This window comes from Toxorhynchites rutilus, chromosome 2, assembly GCF_029784135.1.
Source record: "Toxorhynchites rutilus septentrionalis strain SRP chromosome 2, ASM2978413v1, whole genome shotgun sequence".
NCBI classification, from domain to species: Eukaryota; Metazoa; Arthropoda; class Insecta; order Diptera; family Culicidae; genus Toxorhynchites; species Toxorhynchites rutilus.
Window position 1 is genome coordinate 166930174 of NC_073745.1, and position 12010 is coordinate 166942183.

The window sequence follows — 12010 nt, forward strand, 5'->3', positions numbered from 1 at the left end:
AAGAATCAATTTTCTCCAAACAATTACCGGAACATGGTGGAGTGCCCATCCAGGAGACCTCATTCAGTTGTACAAAACAACGATATTATCAGTGTTAGAATATGGCAGTTTTTGCTTCAGATCAGCTGCCAGGATTCATATTCTCAAGCTGGAGAGAATACAATATCGTTGCTTGGGTATAGCCATGGGGTGTTTGCATTCGACACATACGATGAGTCTCGAAGTTTTGGCAGGAGTACCCCCGCTTACTCTTCGGTTCACAGAATTATCCTACAGATTTCTCATCCGTTGCAAGATCATGAATCCATTGGTGATTTTTTTTTTTCCAAAATATATATTTTTATAAAGGCTCATATGGCGTTAGCCTCACGGGGCCGGGAGTTCAATACAATTTTTCTTATTATCTATGTTAGTAATATGTAACCGTATATGTAATATCCATTGGTGATTGATAACTTCGAAAATCTACTCCAACCATGAGTACCTTACCCACGATGATTATACCATGAGTACCTTACCCACGACGTGCACCCTTCACCAGGCATCTCCAACCAAGTTGGCTTCCCATACTTCTGCAATTCCTCTGTCACTTTTGATCTGTCCATGCGACAAAAAATCCATGGAATCCCAGATCACCTACGCTCCGATTCTATTCCGCCGATATTTTCGGAACAATATGGGAAAGTTAGATCTGATAAAATGTTCTTTACTGACGGTTCATTCATAAACGGGTCCACTGGCTTCGGCATCTTCAATGAAAATTCCAGTGCCTCTTTCAAACTCAAAGATCCTTGTTCCGTGTATGTCGCTGAACTGGGTGCGATATATTACGCATTAGGGATCATTAAAACATTGCCCATCGACCACTATTTTATTTTTGACGTAGGACTACGTCTTTCATTTCTATACCGGGGTGTAAAATCAAAGTTTCGAAAACGAAAGCGTTACGCCGGAGACCGAGATTTTGAGCGTTAATAGCTCCTAAACAACTGAACGAAATGGTATGAAAAACACTTCATTCAAAAGATAAAATGTCTACGCGTTCTATACTTGTTACTTTTTGATCCAAAAACTTGTTTCAATAGTCTTAAAATTGCTTTCAAAACAGGCTATTGAAATCACCAATCGGTATATAAGCGAGCGCCGCTCGGAAATCCACTCAGTTCTAATTGAACAGCGATTGGAGCATGTTGTCGCTGTTGCGGTGAAGCTCTTTATTTATCATGAAAGCGCGGATGAACGGTGTCACCAAGAGCCTGTTTGTGCACCCTAGGCCAGAAGGGAATCTATCAGGAGGAGAGTGATGCCACAAACGGTTCCCTGGGAAGACATCGCTACACACACATACACGCGCGGCTATTAACAGGTGGTTATCGAGTTGGCATTAACCACTGGTGGGCTTCCAGTATCGAGGAAAATGTGGAAATATCTAATCGTTACTGAAAATAATCTGCCAGTTCCTCTGGGAATTTTCAAAATATATTCATGTGAAAGAATTTAATTGCATGTTTTCTATCCATGTTACACTGTGACCAAATATGTTTCAATCAAGTGCTATTAACAGGTGGTTATCGAGTTGGCATTAACCACTGGTGGGCTTCCAGTATCGAGGAAAATGTGAAAATATCTAATCGTTACTGAAAATAATCTGCCAGTTCCTTTGGGAATTTTCAAAATATATTCATGTGAAAGAGTTTAATTGAATGTTTTCTATCCATGTAACACTGTGACCAAATACATTTGGTTTTGTGGTTTTTCAATCAATCGCAATTAACTGGATAGCTTCAGAAGATTATTCTTCCCCATCAGTAGGATATTTCCGTATCCAATATTGTATGCGCCCGCAATCGATTATTGCTCATTCGCCGAAAGTTCCGAGCTCAGAGAGTTCATTCCCCTCTAGTTTGCCTTCCAAATTGCCATCGTAAACCACACCTTCTCTCGATTCAATCACACACAAAAAGCATACTTAAGCGATATTCTGGTGGTGAGACACATTCATTTTTCGTGAGGACATCGACAAGACAACATCGTTGCCTAACGTGCTGGAGGAGGTGGACGGCGAAGGATCGACACATACACGCGCAGAACTCTTTCCGTTAGGATGCCATTCAGCATCGAGAAAGTTCCGGAAAGATCTAATCATTGCTGGAAAATAATCTGCCAGTTCCTTTGGGAATTTTCAAAATATATTCATGTGAAAGAGTTTAATTGAATGTTTTCTATCCATGTAACACTGTGACCAAATATGTTTGATTCAAGTGCTATTAACAGGTGGTTATCGAGTTGGTATTAACCACTGGTGGGCTTCCAGTATCGAGGAAAATGTGGAAATAACTAATCGTTACTGAAAATAATCTGCCAGTTCCTCTGGGAATTTTCAAAATATATTCATGTGAAAGAGTTTAATTGAATGTTTTCTATCCATGTTACACTGTGACCAAATATGTTTCAATCAAGTGCTATTAACAGGTGGTTTTCGAGTTGGCATTAACCACTGGTGGGCTTCCAGTATCGAGGAAAATGTGGAAATATCTAATCGTTACTGAAAATAATCTGCCAGTTCCTTTGGGAATTTTAAAAATATATTCATGTGAAAGAGTTTAATTGAATGTTTTCTATCCATGTAACACTGTGACCAAATACATTTGGTTTTGTGATTTTTCAATCAATCGCAATTAACAGCTTCTGAAGATTATTCTTCTCCATCAGTAGGATATTTCGGTATCCAATATTGTATGCGCCCGCAATCGATTATTGCTCAGTCGCCGAAAGTTCCGAGCTCAGAGAGTTCATTCCCCTCTAGTTTGCCTTCCAAATTGCCATTGTAAACCACACCTTCTCTCGATTCAATCACACACAAAAAGCATACTTAAGCGATATTCTGGTGGTGAGACACATTCATTTTTCGTGAGGACATCGACAAGACAACATCGTTGCCTAACGTGCTGGAGGAGGTGGACGGCGAAGGATCGACACATACACGCGCAGAACTCTTTCCGTTAGGATGCCATTCAGCATCGAGAAAGTTCCGGAAAGATCTAATCATTGCTGGAAAATAATCTGCCAGTTCCTTTGGGAATTTTCAAAATATATTCATGTGAAAGAGTTTAATTGAATGTTTTCTATCCATGTAACACTGTGACCAAATATGTTTCATTCAAGTGCTATTAACAGGTGGTTATCGAGTTGGTATTAACCACTGGTGGGCTTCCAGTATCGAGGAAAATGTGGAAATAACTAATCGTTACTGAAAATAATCTGCCAGTTCCTCTGGGAATTTTCAAAATATATTCATGTGAAAGAGTTTAATTGAATGTTTTCTATCCATGTTACACTGTGACCAAATATGTTTCAATCAAGTGCTATTAACAAGTGGTTTTCGAGTTGGCATTAACCACTGGTGGGCTTCCAGTATCGAGGAAAATGTGGAAATATCTAATCGTTACTGAAAATAATCTGCCAGTTCCTTTGGGAATTTTCAAAATATATTCATGTGAAAGAGTTTAATTGAATGTTTTCTATCCATGTAACACTGTGACCAAATACATTTGGTTTTGTGGTTTTTCAATCAATCGCAATTAACAGGATAGCTTCAGAAGATTATTCTTCCCCATCAGTAGGATATTTCCGTATCCAATATTGTATGCGCCCGCAATCGATTATTGCTCAGTCGCCGAAAGTTCCGAGCTCAGAGAGTTCATTCCCCTCTAGTTTGCTTTCCAAATTGCCATCGTAAACCACACCTTCTCTCGATTCAATCACACACAAAAAGCATACTTAAGCGATATTCTGGTGGTGAGACACATTCATTTTTCGTGAGGACATCGACAAGACAACATCGTTGCCTAACGTGCTGGAGGAGGTGGACGGCGAAGGATCGACACATACACGCGCAGAACTCTTTCCGTTAGGATGCCATTCAGCATCGAGAAAGTTCCGGAAAGATATAATCATTGCTGGAAAATAATCTGCCAGTTCCTTTGGGAATTTTCAAAATATATTCATGTGAAAGAATTTAATTGAATGTTTTCTATCCATGTTACACTGTGACCAAATATGTTTCAACCAAGTGCTATTAACAGGTGGTTATCGAGTTGGCATTAACCACTGGTGGGCTTCCAGTATCGAGGAAAATGTGGAAATATCTAATCGTTACTGAAAATAATCTGCCAGTTCCTCTGGGAATTTTCAAAATATATTCATGTGAAAGAGTTTAATTGAATGTTTTCTATCCATGTTACACTGTGACCAAATATGTTTCAATCAAGTGCTATTAACAGGTGGTTATCGAGTTGGCATTAACCACTGGTAGGCTTCCAGTATCGAGGAAAATGTGGAAATATCTAATCGTTACTGAAAATAATCTGCCAGTTCCTTTGGGAATTTTCAAAATATATTCATGTGAAAGAGTTTAATTGAATGTTTTCTATCCATGTAACACTGTGACCAAATATGTTTCAATCAAGTGCTATTAACAGGTGGTTATCGAGTTGGCATTAACCACTGGTGGGCTTCCAGTATCGAGGAAAATGTGGAAATATCTAATCGTTACTGAAAATAATCTGCCAGTTCCTTTGGGAATTTTCAAAATATATTCATGTGAAAGAGTTTAATTGAATGTTTTCTATCCATGTAACACTGTGACCAAATACATTTGGTTTTGTGGTTTTTCAATCAATTGCAATCAACAGGATAGCTTCTGAAGATTATTCTTCCCCATCAGTAGGATATTTCCGTATCCAATATTGGATGCATAAAACCTTGTGCCTCCAACGTAACGCTCTCGTTTTCGAAGTTCTCCAAATATTCATTCATTCAGAATGAATTCAGATTCAACTTCATACAAATGATCTCTAAATCAACGATAGTCCTACGTCACCCTTGCGGTTATACCATAGATATAATCCACTTCCTGTTTTTCAGACAGTCTCAGCTCAATAGAGGCAATCCGCTCAATGAAAGTAGATAAATGCTCATCTTATTTCCTAACAAGAATAAGACTTGATTGTTTTGGTCGAAGTGTGAGTGTGAGTGTGAGTGTGAGTGTTTTGGTCGAAAAATTATTCAAGATTACCTTAGCATGGGTTCCCTCTCATTGCTCGATTCCGGGGAATGAGAAAGCGGACTCACTAGCTAAGGTGGGCGCTTTAGAAGGCACACTTTTTGAAAGGCAAATTGCTTATAATGAATTTTTCCACATTCCTCGTCAGTATACGCTCGTAAGTTGGCAGCGCATGTGGAGTGGTGATGAGTTCGGTCGTTGGTTACACACGATTATCCCTAAGGTCTCGACAAGTGCATGGTTCAAGGGATTGAATGTAGGTCGTGATTTCATTCGCGTGATATCTCGGCTTATGTCCAATCACTACAACCTAAACGCGCATCTCTATCGCATTGGGCTCGCAGCAAACAATCTTTGTGATTGTGGCGATGGCTACCACGACATCGAGCATATTGTCTGGTCGTGTATCCGGTTCCATGCTGCTCGCTCTCAGCTCTCTAGAGCACTGAGAGCACAAGGCAGACAATCGGATATCCCCGTCCGGGATATCTTAGGTAGCCGTGATCCTGATCTTCTGCTTCATCTATACCTGTTCCTCAGAAACGCCGATGTCAACGTTTAATGATGTTTCCTTCGTTGTGTCCCCGTTGTTTGTTGAGTGTGGTTCGAATGGCAATTTCTACGATCCAAAATTGTACTTGCATGTACCACCAGATACTTTCTTTCAGCGTTCCAAAAAATTATATCCACGTTTTAATTAAACAATTCAAAAATTCGCAATCCTTTTTATTTACTGCTTGACTATACAATGTCTTCTAAGCTACTGATCTGATCATCTCGCTATCGGTCATCGTGAAGCTGCATAGTGTGATCGTTACGCCTACATCCTTTCTCTGAGTACGATCGATGTCCGATAGTGATGGTCATTTTTATTTTAGTATAACACTTTAACATTTTAATTCGTCGACAAATTCATTTTTTAATTAGTTTAAGTTTTAACCATTTGTAAATAGTAATTAAGTTGCTTTTAGAACATTTCATTTTATAATTTTTGACTAACGGGTAACATTTCCGGCCCCCTTGAACTAAGTTCAATAAATAATCATACTCATTAATTAGAAATCTTTTTCCATTGTTTGCTTCGTTTTCTGGTCCACATCCTCGCCTGGTAAGGGACAAATTTTGTTGACCGGTCTCCTGTACGTTCCATTCCTTGTTTTCACAGTAACCACCCGCACAACTCCATCCGATCCGGGGTGGAGCTCAATTATCCTTGCGAGGGGCCACTGCAGTGGTGGTTGGTTGTCCTCGATGAGCACGACAATGTTTCCAGTGTTGATATTACGTCCTTGGTGCTGCTTATTTATTACCTGCAGGTTGTGCAAGTACTCTGTTGTCCAGCGATTCCAAAATTGCTGGAACAATTGCTGTCGTTGCTGATAGTGGGATAGGCGACTTGTGGAAGAGTGAGTGTAATCTGGCTCCGGTAGAGTGTTCATGGCAGTTCCTATGAGGAAATGGGCAGGCGTGAGGGCCTCCATATCCGACGGGTCATCAGACAAGGGAGTTAATGGCCTTGAATTAAGCGCTGCTGTTATTTGGGCCAGTAACGTTGAGAAGCTTTCATAATTCAATTGCTGGATGCCAATTTGTTTTTGAGGGATGTTTTAACACTGCGAACGGCTGCCTCCCACAGCCCTCCAAAATTGGGAGCACGGGGTGGGATGAAGTGCCACTCGATGCCTTGACGTGAACAATCCGTATGAATTTGATCTCGAGCTATCTTATCGGAGAGTAAATTGTACAATTCCTTTAATTCGTTGTTGGCGCCAGCGAAATTTGTGGCGTTATCAGAGTGGATCTGAGAAGGTATTCCATAGCGACCGATGAACCGATGTAGAGCAGAAAGAAAACCTGTCGTAGACAGATCGGAAACCATCTCCAGATGTATCGCCTTTGTGACGAAACAGATCTTCTTCTTCTTCTTCAATGGCACTAATGTTCCTAGAGGAACTTCGCCGTCTCAACGTAGTATTACTTGCGTCATTTTTATTAGTACTTAGTTAAGATTTCTATGCCAAATAACACGCCTTGAATGCATTCTGAGTGGCAAGCTCTAGAATACGCGTGATCACAGTGCAAGTCGGAGGAAATTTCTTTGACGAAAAATTCCCCCGACCAGAACGGGAATCGAACCCGAACACCCGGCATGTTAGTTATGACGCTAACCACTCGGCCACGGGCGAAACAGATGAATACTGCTATATAAAACTTGGGGGCTGCGGCGCGTCTGTGCGGGGGTTTCAAAAAGAAAGGGCCACAGTAATCCACGCCCGTAACTGAAAAAGGTTTGCTGGGGCGAACACGTGCTCCGGGAAGTTGACCGATGGGTTGGTGTATTTTTGCAGGGTTGACACGGAAGCATCGATAACATCTGCGTAGAACTGCATTGACCACTCGTTTGCCGTGTATCGGCCAGAATTCCTGCCGCATCGTAGAAAGTGTTAAATTGCGACCACCATGCTGAGTTTGTAGATGAAAATGGTTTACTAACATACGAGTGAAAGGATGATGACTGGGTAGTATTGCCTGGTGCTTAGTAACATAATCAATAGATGAGTTTCGAAGACGACCACCAACTCTGATAATTCCTTCCTCATCTAGGTAGGGGTTTAGTAATCTCAATGATGATTGTTTGAGGACTAACTGCGGTTTCCTTAATTGTCTGATTTCCTCTGCGAAGTGTTCAGATTGTGCTAAATGCGTCAACACCCTTTTGGCTTTTCCTATCTCCTTCACAGCTAAAGGTCCAGTGATGTGCTTTGCTTGGAACCTGGTATTGTGTCCGAAACGCAAACAGTAAGAGACGATACGTAGAAGTGAGTTTAGAGATGAACGTAAGTAGAATAATGGGTCTGGCTGAGTGCTCACAGCCAGTGCTGGTAGACTAACACGAAGTTCCAGGTCTTCATATGTAAATGAATCATCCGGTCCGTTTTTGGGCCAATTGTTCGGATCCTGTAACCATTCTGGCCCTCGCCTCCACAGTTTACTTTGAATGAACTCTTTTACAGGCAACCCGCGAGACACCAAATCCGCTGGGTTGTCTTTACCGGATACATGCTTCCAGACGTGGCCATAAGTTGAAGTCTGGACCGATGAAACCCGATTGGCCACGAACGTTTTCCACCTGTTAGGTGGTGATTTCAGCCAATGCAGCACAATCGTCGAATCAGACCAAAAATAAGCGGGTATTTTATCCAACGAAAGAGATTTTGATACCTTCTCGTACAGCATTCCTGCCTCCTTCGCAGCGCAAAGTTCCAGCCGCGGAATCGTAAGCCGCTTCAGAGGAGCGACACGAGATTTGGAGGATAATAATTCCACCTTCACGTTACCAGTGCAATCCACAGAGCGTACATAAATGCAGGTGCCATAAGCCAGCTCCGATGCGTCAGCGAAACAATGAAGTTGCACGCTGACCCATCCCGATATGAACGCGAAACGATCAATTCGCAATTCAGATAATCCTTCCAATTTTTCGTAGAAAGTTAGCCACCTTTCCGCCATCTCAGATGGAACAGGATCATCCCATCCGCAGTGCAACAATGCAAGCTCTTGCATGAAAATCTTCGCTGTTACAATTATAGGCGATATTAGCCCAAGCGGGTCAAAAAGCTTGGCAATCGACGAAAGAATGCGCCGCTTAGTCCATTCCGTTTGCATAGCTGAGATGCTAAAGGAAAACCGAAGTTGATCAGTTGTCGGTATCCATGATATTCCGAGGGTTTTTACTTCATCGTTTGAAGTAATATCAAAATCTATCTGATTTCTCGTACCAAGGTGATGCGCTGGAACGCCATCCAGAGCTTCGAGTTTATTCGAGCACCACTTTCGAATTAAAAATCCTCCTTTAGCCAACAACTCAGTTAATTGTTCCCGCAAAACCACTGCCGCTTCTACACTTGGTGCCCCGCCTATGTAATCGTCAACATAAAAGTCGTTGGTCAAGGCGATCTTTGCCTCTGTCGATTTATCTCCTTCATCCTCCGCAAGTTGTCGAAGTACTCTTGTGGTGAGGAATGACGACGGCGTCAAACCGTACGTTACCGTGAGTAGTTCGTACTCTTTCATTGGCTCCTCGCACGTGAACCGCCAAAAAATGCGTTGTAATTTGGCGTCATTATCATCAACCTTCACTTGTCGGTACATTTTTTCCAGATCTCCGATGAGTGCAACTTCGTGCTTGCGAAAGCGTAGTAGTAAATACAAGAGCTCATCTTGTATTGTAGGTCCCTTCAACAATGATTGGTTCAACGAATATCCTGAATCCGTTTGGGCGGATCCATCGAACACAACCCTCACTTTGGTTGTCGTGCTCGATTGCTTCAATACTGCATGGTGCGGCAAATAACAAACGACAAATCCATTTTCCGTTTCCAATTTTAGTTTGTCAGGATCAACCTCTCGCATATGTCCTAGTTGAAGGTACTCCGCCATAAATGCGTTATACTGACACCGCATATCAGCGTCCTGCTTTAGTCGCTTCTCTAAATTTATGAATCGCTTTAATGCGATCGATCGTGAATTACCAAGCATTTTTTCGTAGTTAATTCGTTTGGGTAGCTGCACCACATACCGTCCGTCTATGTCACGACTATGTGTTCGGACAAAATGTTCCTCGCAGTCCTTCTCATCTTTGGACCAAGCAGGCGTATCGTCGATGCTTTCAACTCTCCAAAATCGTTCCAACAAATGGTCTAAATTTTCCGAAGCCGCAGCCAAACAACAGCCAACTACTTGTTCAGTAGAGTACAACGCACGTCCCGACACTATCCAGCCAAAGACAGTGTCCACCAACACCGGAAGATTTGGGCCCAAACTCATCTTCTTCATTGTGTTCTCCAGGAAAAAATCGTAGAAGCATTCTGCTCCGAGAAGCAAATCAATGCTGTTGCGTATATTGAACTCTGGATCTGCCAACTGCATATTTTGCGGAATTCTCCAATGTTGAACTGGTACTGTTACTGAAGGCAACTCTGTAGTAATCCGTTGCATCGCCAAAAAATCTAATTCCTCCGAAAAACCTGTCGTTCTTGATCCGATAGTAGCGGACACTGTTTGCCTCGCTGTACATTCCGTTCGTCCAATTCCGCAAATTGGAACACTCACTGCTCTCCGCCTCAAACGTAGTATTTGACATAAGTGTTCGCTGATGATATTGATCTGCGAACCATTGTCCAGAAGCGCTCGTGCTAAATGCTTTCTGCCATTACAGTCTCGGATTGTTAATATAATTGTTGATAGGAATACGTTCGACTTATTGGAACTGATCCCCACATTGTATGAACCGACGCTAGGTTCCTCGATGTCTTCGCGTGTCGAGGCTCCGTTGCCATCAGTTACTGAAAGAGAGCTTGTTCCTTGTGCATCTTTTTGACCTGCATGTTTTGAGGAAGATTGGCGGATATTGGCCATTCCAGTACCAGCCGGAAAACCAGGGTGAATCATAGTGTGATGCCTTTTATCGCATGTCCTGCAGTTAGACTTGGAATTGCAGTCGCGGACCCAATGACCGGTTCGAAAGCAATTGCTACAAAGTCGTTTTGTATTTACGAACTGCAATCGCTCATTAAATTTCATTTTCTGAAAACGAGAACATTTTGCTAAATGATGTTGATCCCCGCAGCAGCAGCAAGCAGATGATCTGGATTCAGCTTCAGTGGTGGCCGATACAACTGCTCGTTGACGTTTGACGGTTGATTTACCCATAGCTTCTACTGTGTTTGATAGTACTGCTTCCAACACACGTGTCCTCCGCTCCAAAAATTCCACCAATATTGTGAACGACGGTTCCTTGATTGATACTACGTGGTATTCCCACAACTGCAATGTGAGCATGTCCAACTTGGAGCACATCCAGTGGACGATCATAGCACCCCAGTGTTCTGTGTGCTCCCCTAGTTGTTTGAGTATCTTTAGTCGTTGCTCGAACTCATCAACTAAACCATGGATTGCCGCAGCCGATTCGTGCTCCAATTTCGGATATTCCATCAGGGCCTGCAAGTGCCTTTTTCGAAGCAGATATTCATTCGAGTACCGTTTGGTAATCGTTTCCCAAGCAATTATATAATTTTCCCCTGTCACAGTGAGGGATTGTATGAGCTTTGCAGCTTCACCCTTCAGTGCTGATTTCAAATAATGAAACTTTTGTACATCATTGATATCGTTCGATTCGTGAATCAATGACACAAAAGTAGATTTGAATGAAAGCCAATTGCGATAGTCGCCGTTGAATTCAGGTAGCGATATTTGCGGAAGCCTGACGCCAGTGTGATTCCCCAATGCAGTATTATTACGCACAACACTCGTATCAAATCCTCCTGCTGGAGTAGTAGTAGCTTGTAACTTTTCCAAAAACTCTGCTCGTATTTCGAAATATTGAGCTTCGAACTCCTTATCGATATTCAAACATTCCTCTTTATATTCTCCCTTCTCATCCAGGGCAGCTATTTCCTCCTGGACTTCCTCAAACTCATCCCACTTTTTCTCAAGCTTTTCTAGACGAGCTTGAATTTGACCTGTCTGCAGTTCATCATACGCTTCCAAAAAATCAGCTTGCCGCAGAAGAGATGCTACGATGCGATCTTTATTCTTGATCTTTTCCTTTATTTTCTTGTCAGCCATTTCCCAATACTATCAGCACAGCAATACATCGATACGTTCGACGTCGATATCCACCGAAAATAAAGAAAAGAACAACCAGGAAGCACCTCCGGTGATTGTGTTTTGCGATTGGACAGGTACTCACCTGAGGCCTGTCCAATAAAGGCCTTGTATAAGTAAATTATGTCGCCAACCAAAAGAAAATTATTTATCTGAATCCTTGTCCGTTGCCGTCTAGTAATGATCCCTCCAATATTAGTGTATGTTGTGAAATCCTATTCCAAAAGCCAGTCCGTAAGCCAAATGATCAAATTTGCGCCAGTGATCGTGTATTCCAAA

The 12010-nt window shown here is 42.0% G+C and overlaps 1 protein-coding gene across 1 annotated transcript; it reads right to left on the minus strand.

Moving 5' to 3' along the window:
• Positions 1–7308: 7308 nt before the first annotated feature.
• Positions 7309–11692, minus strand: LOC129766348 (uncharacterized). Its single transcript, XM_055766867.1, has 2 exons — positions 7560–11692; positions 7309–7489 (listed from the first exon to the last, which is right to left on the minus strand). The coding sequence occupies exons 1-2, from the start codon at positions 11690–11692 to the stop codon at positions 7309–7311; spliced, it is 4314 nt and encodes a 1437-aa protein (XP_055622842.1).
• Between the last annotated feature and the right edge of the window lie 318 nt (positions 11693–12010).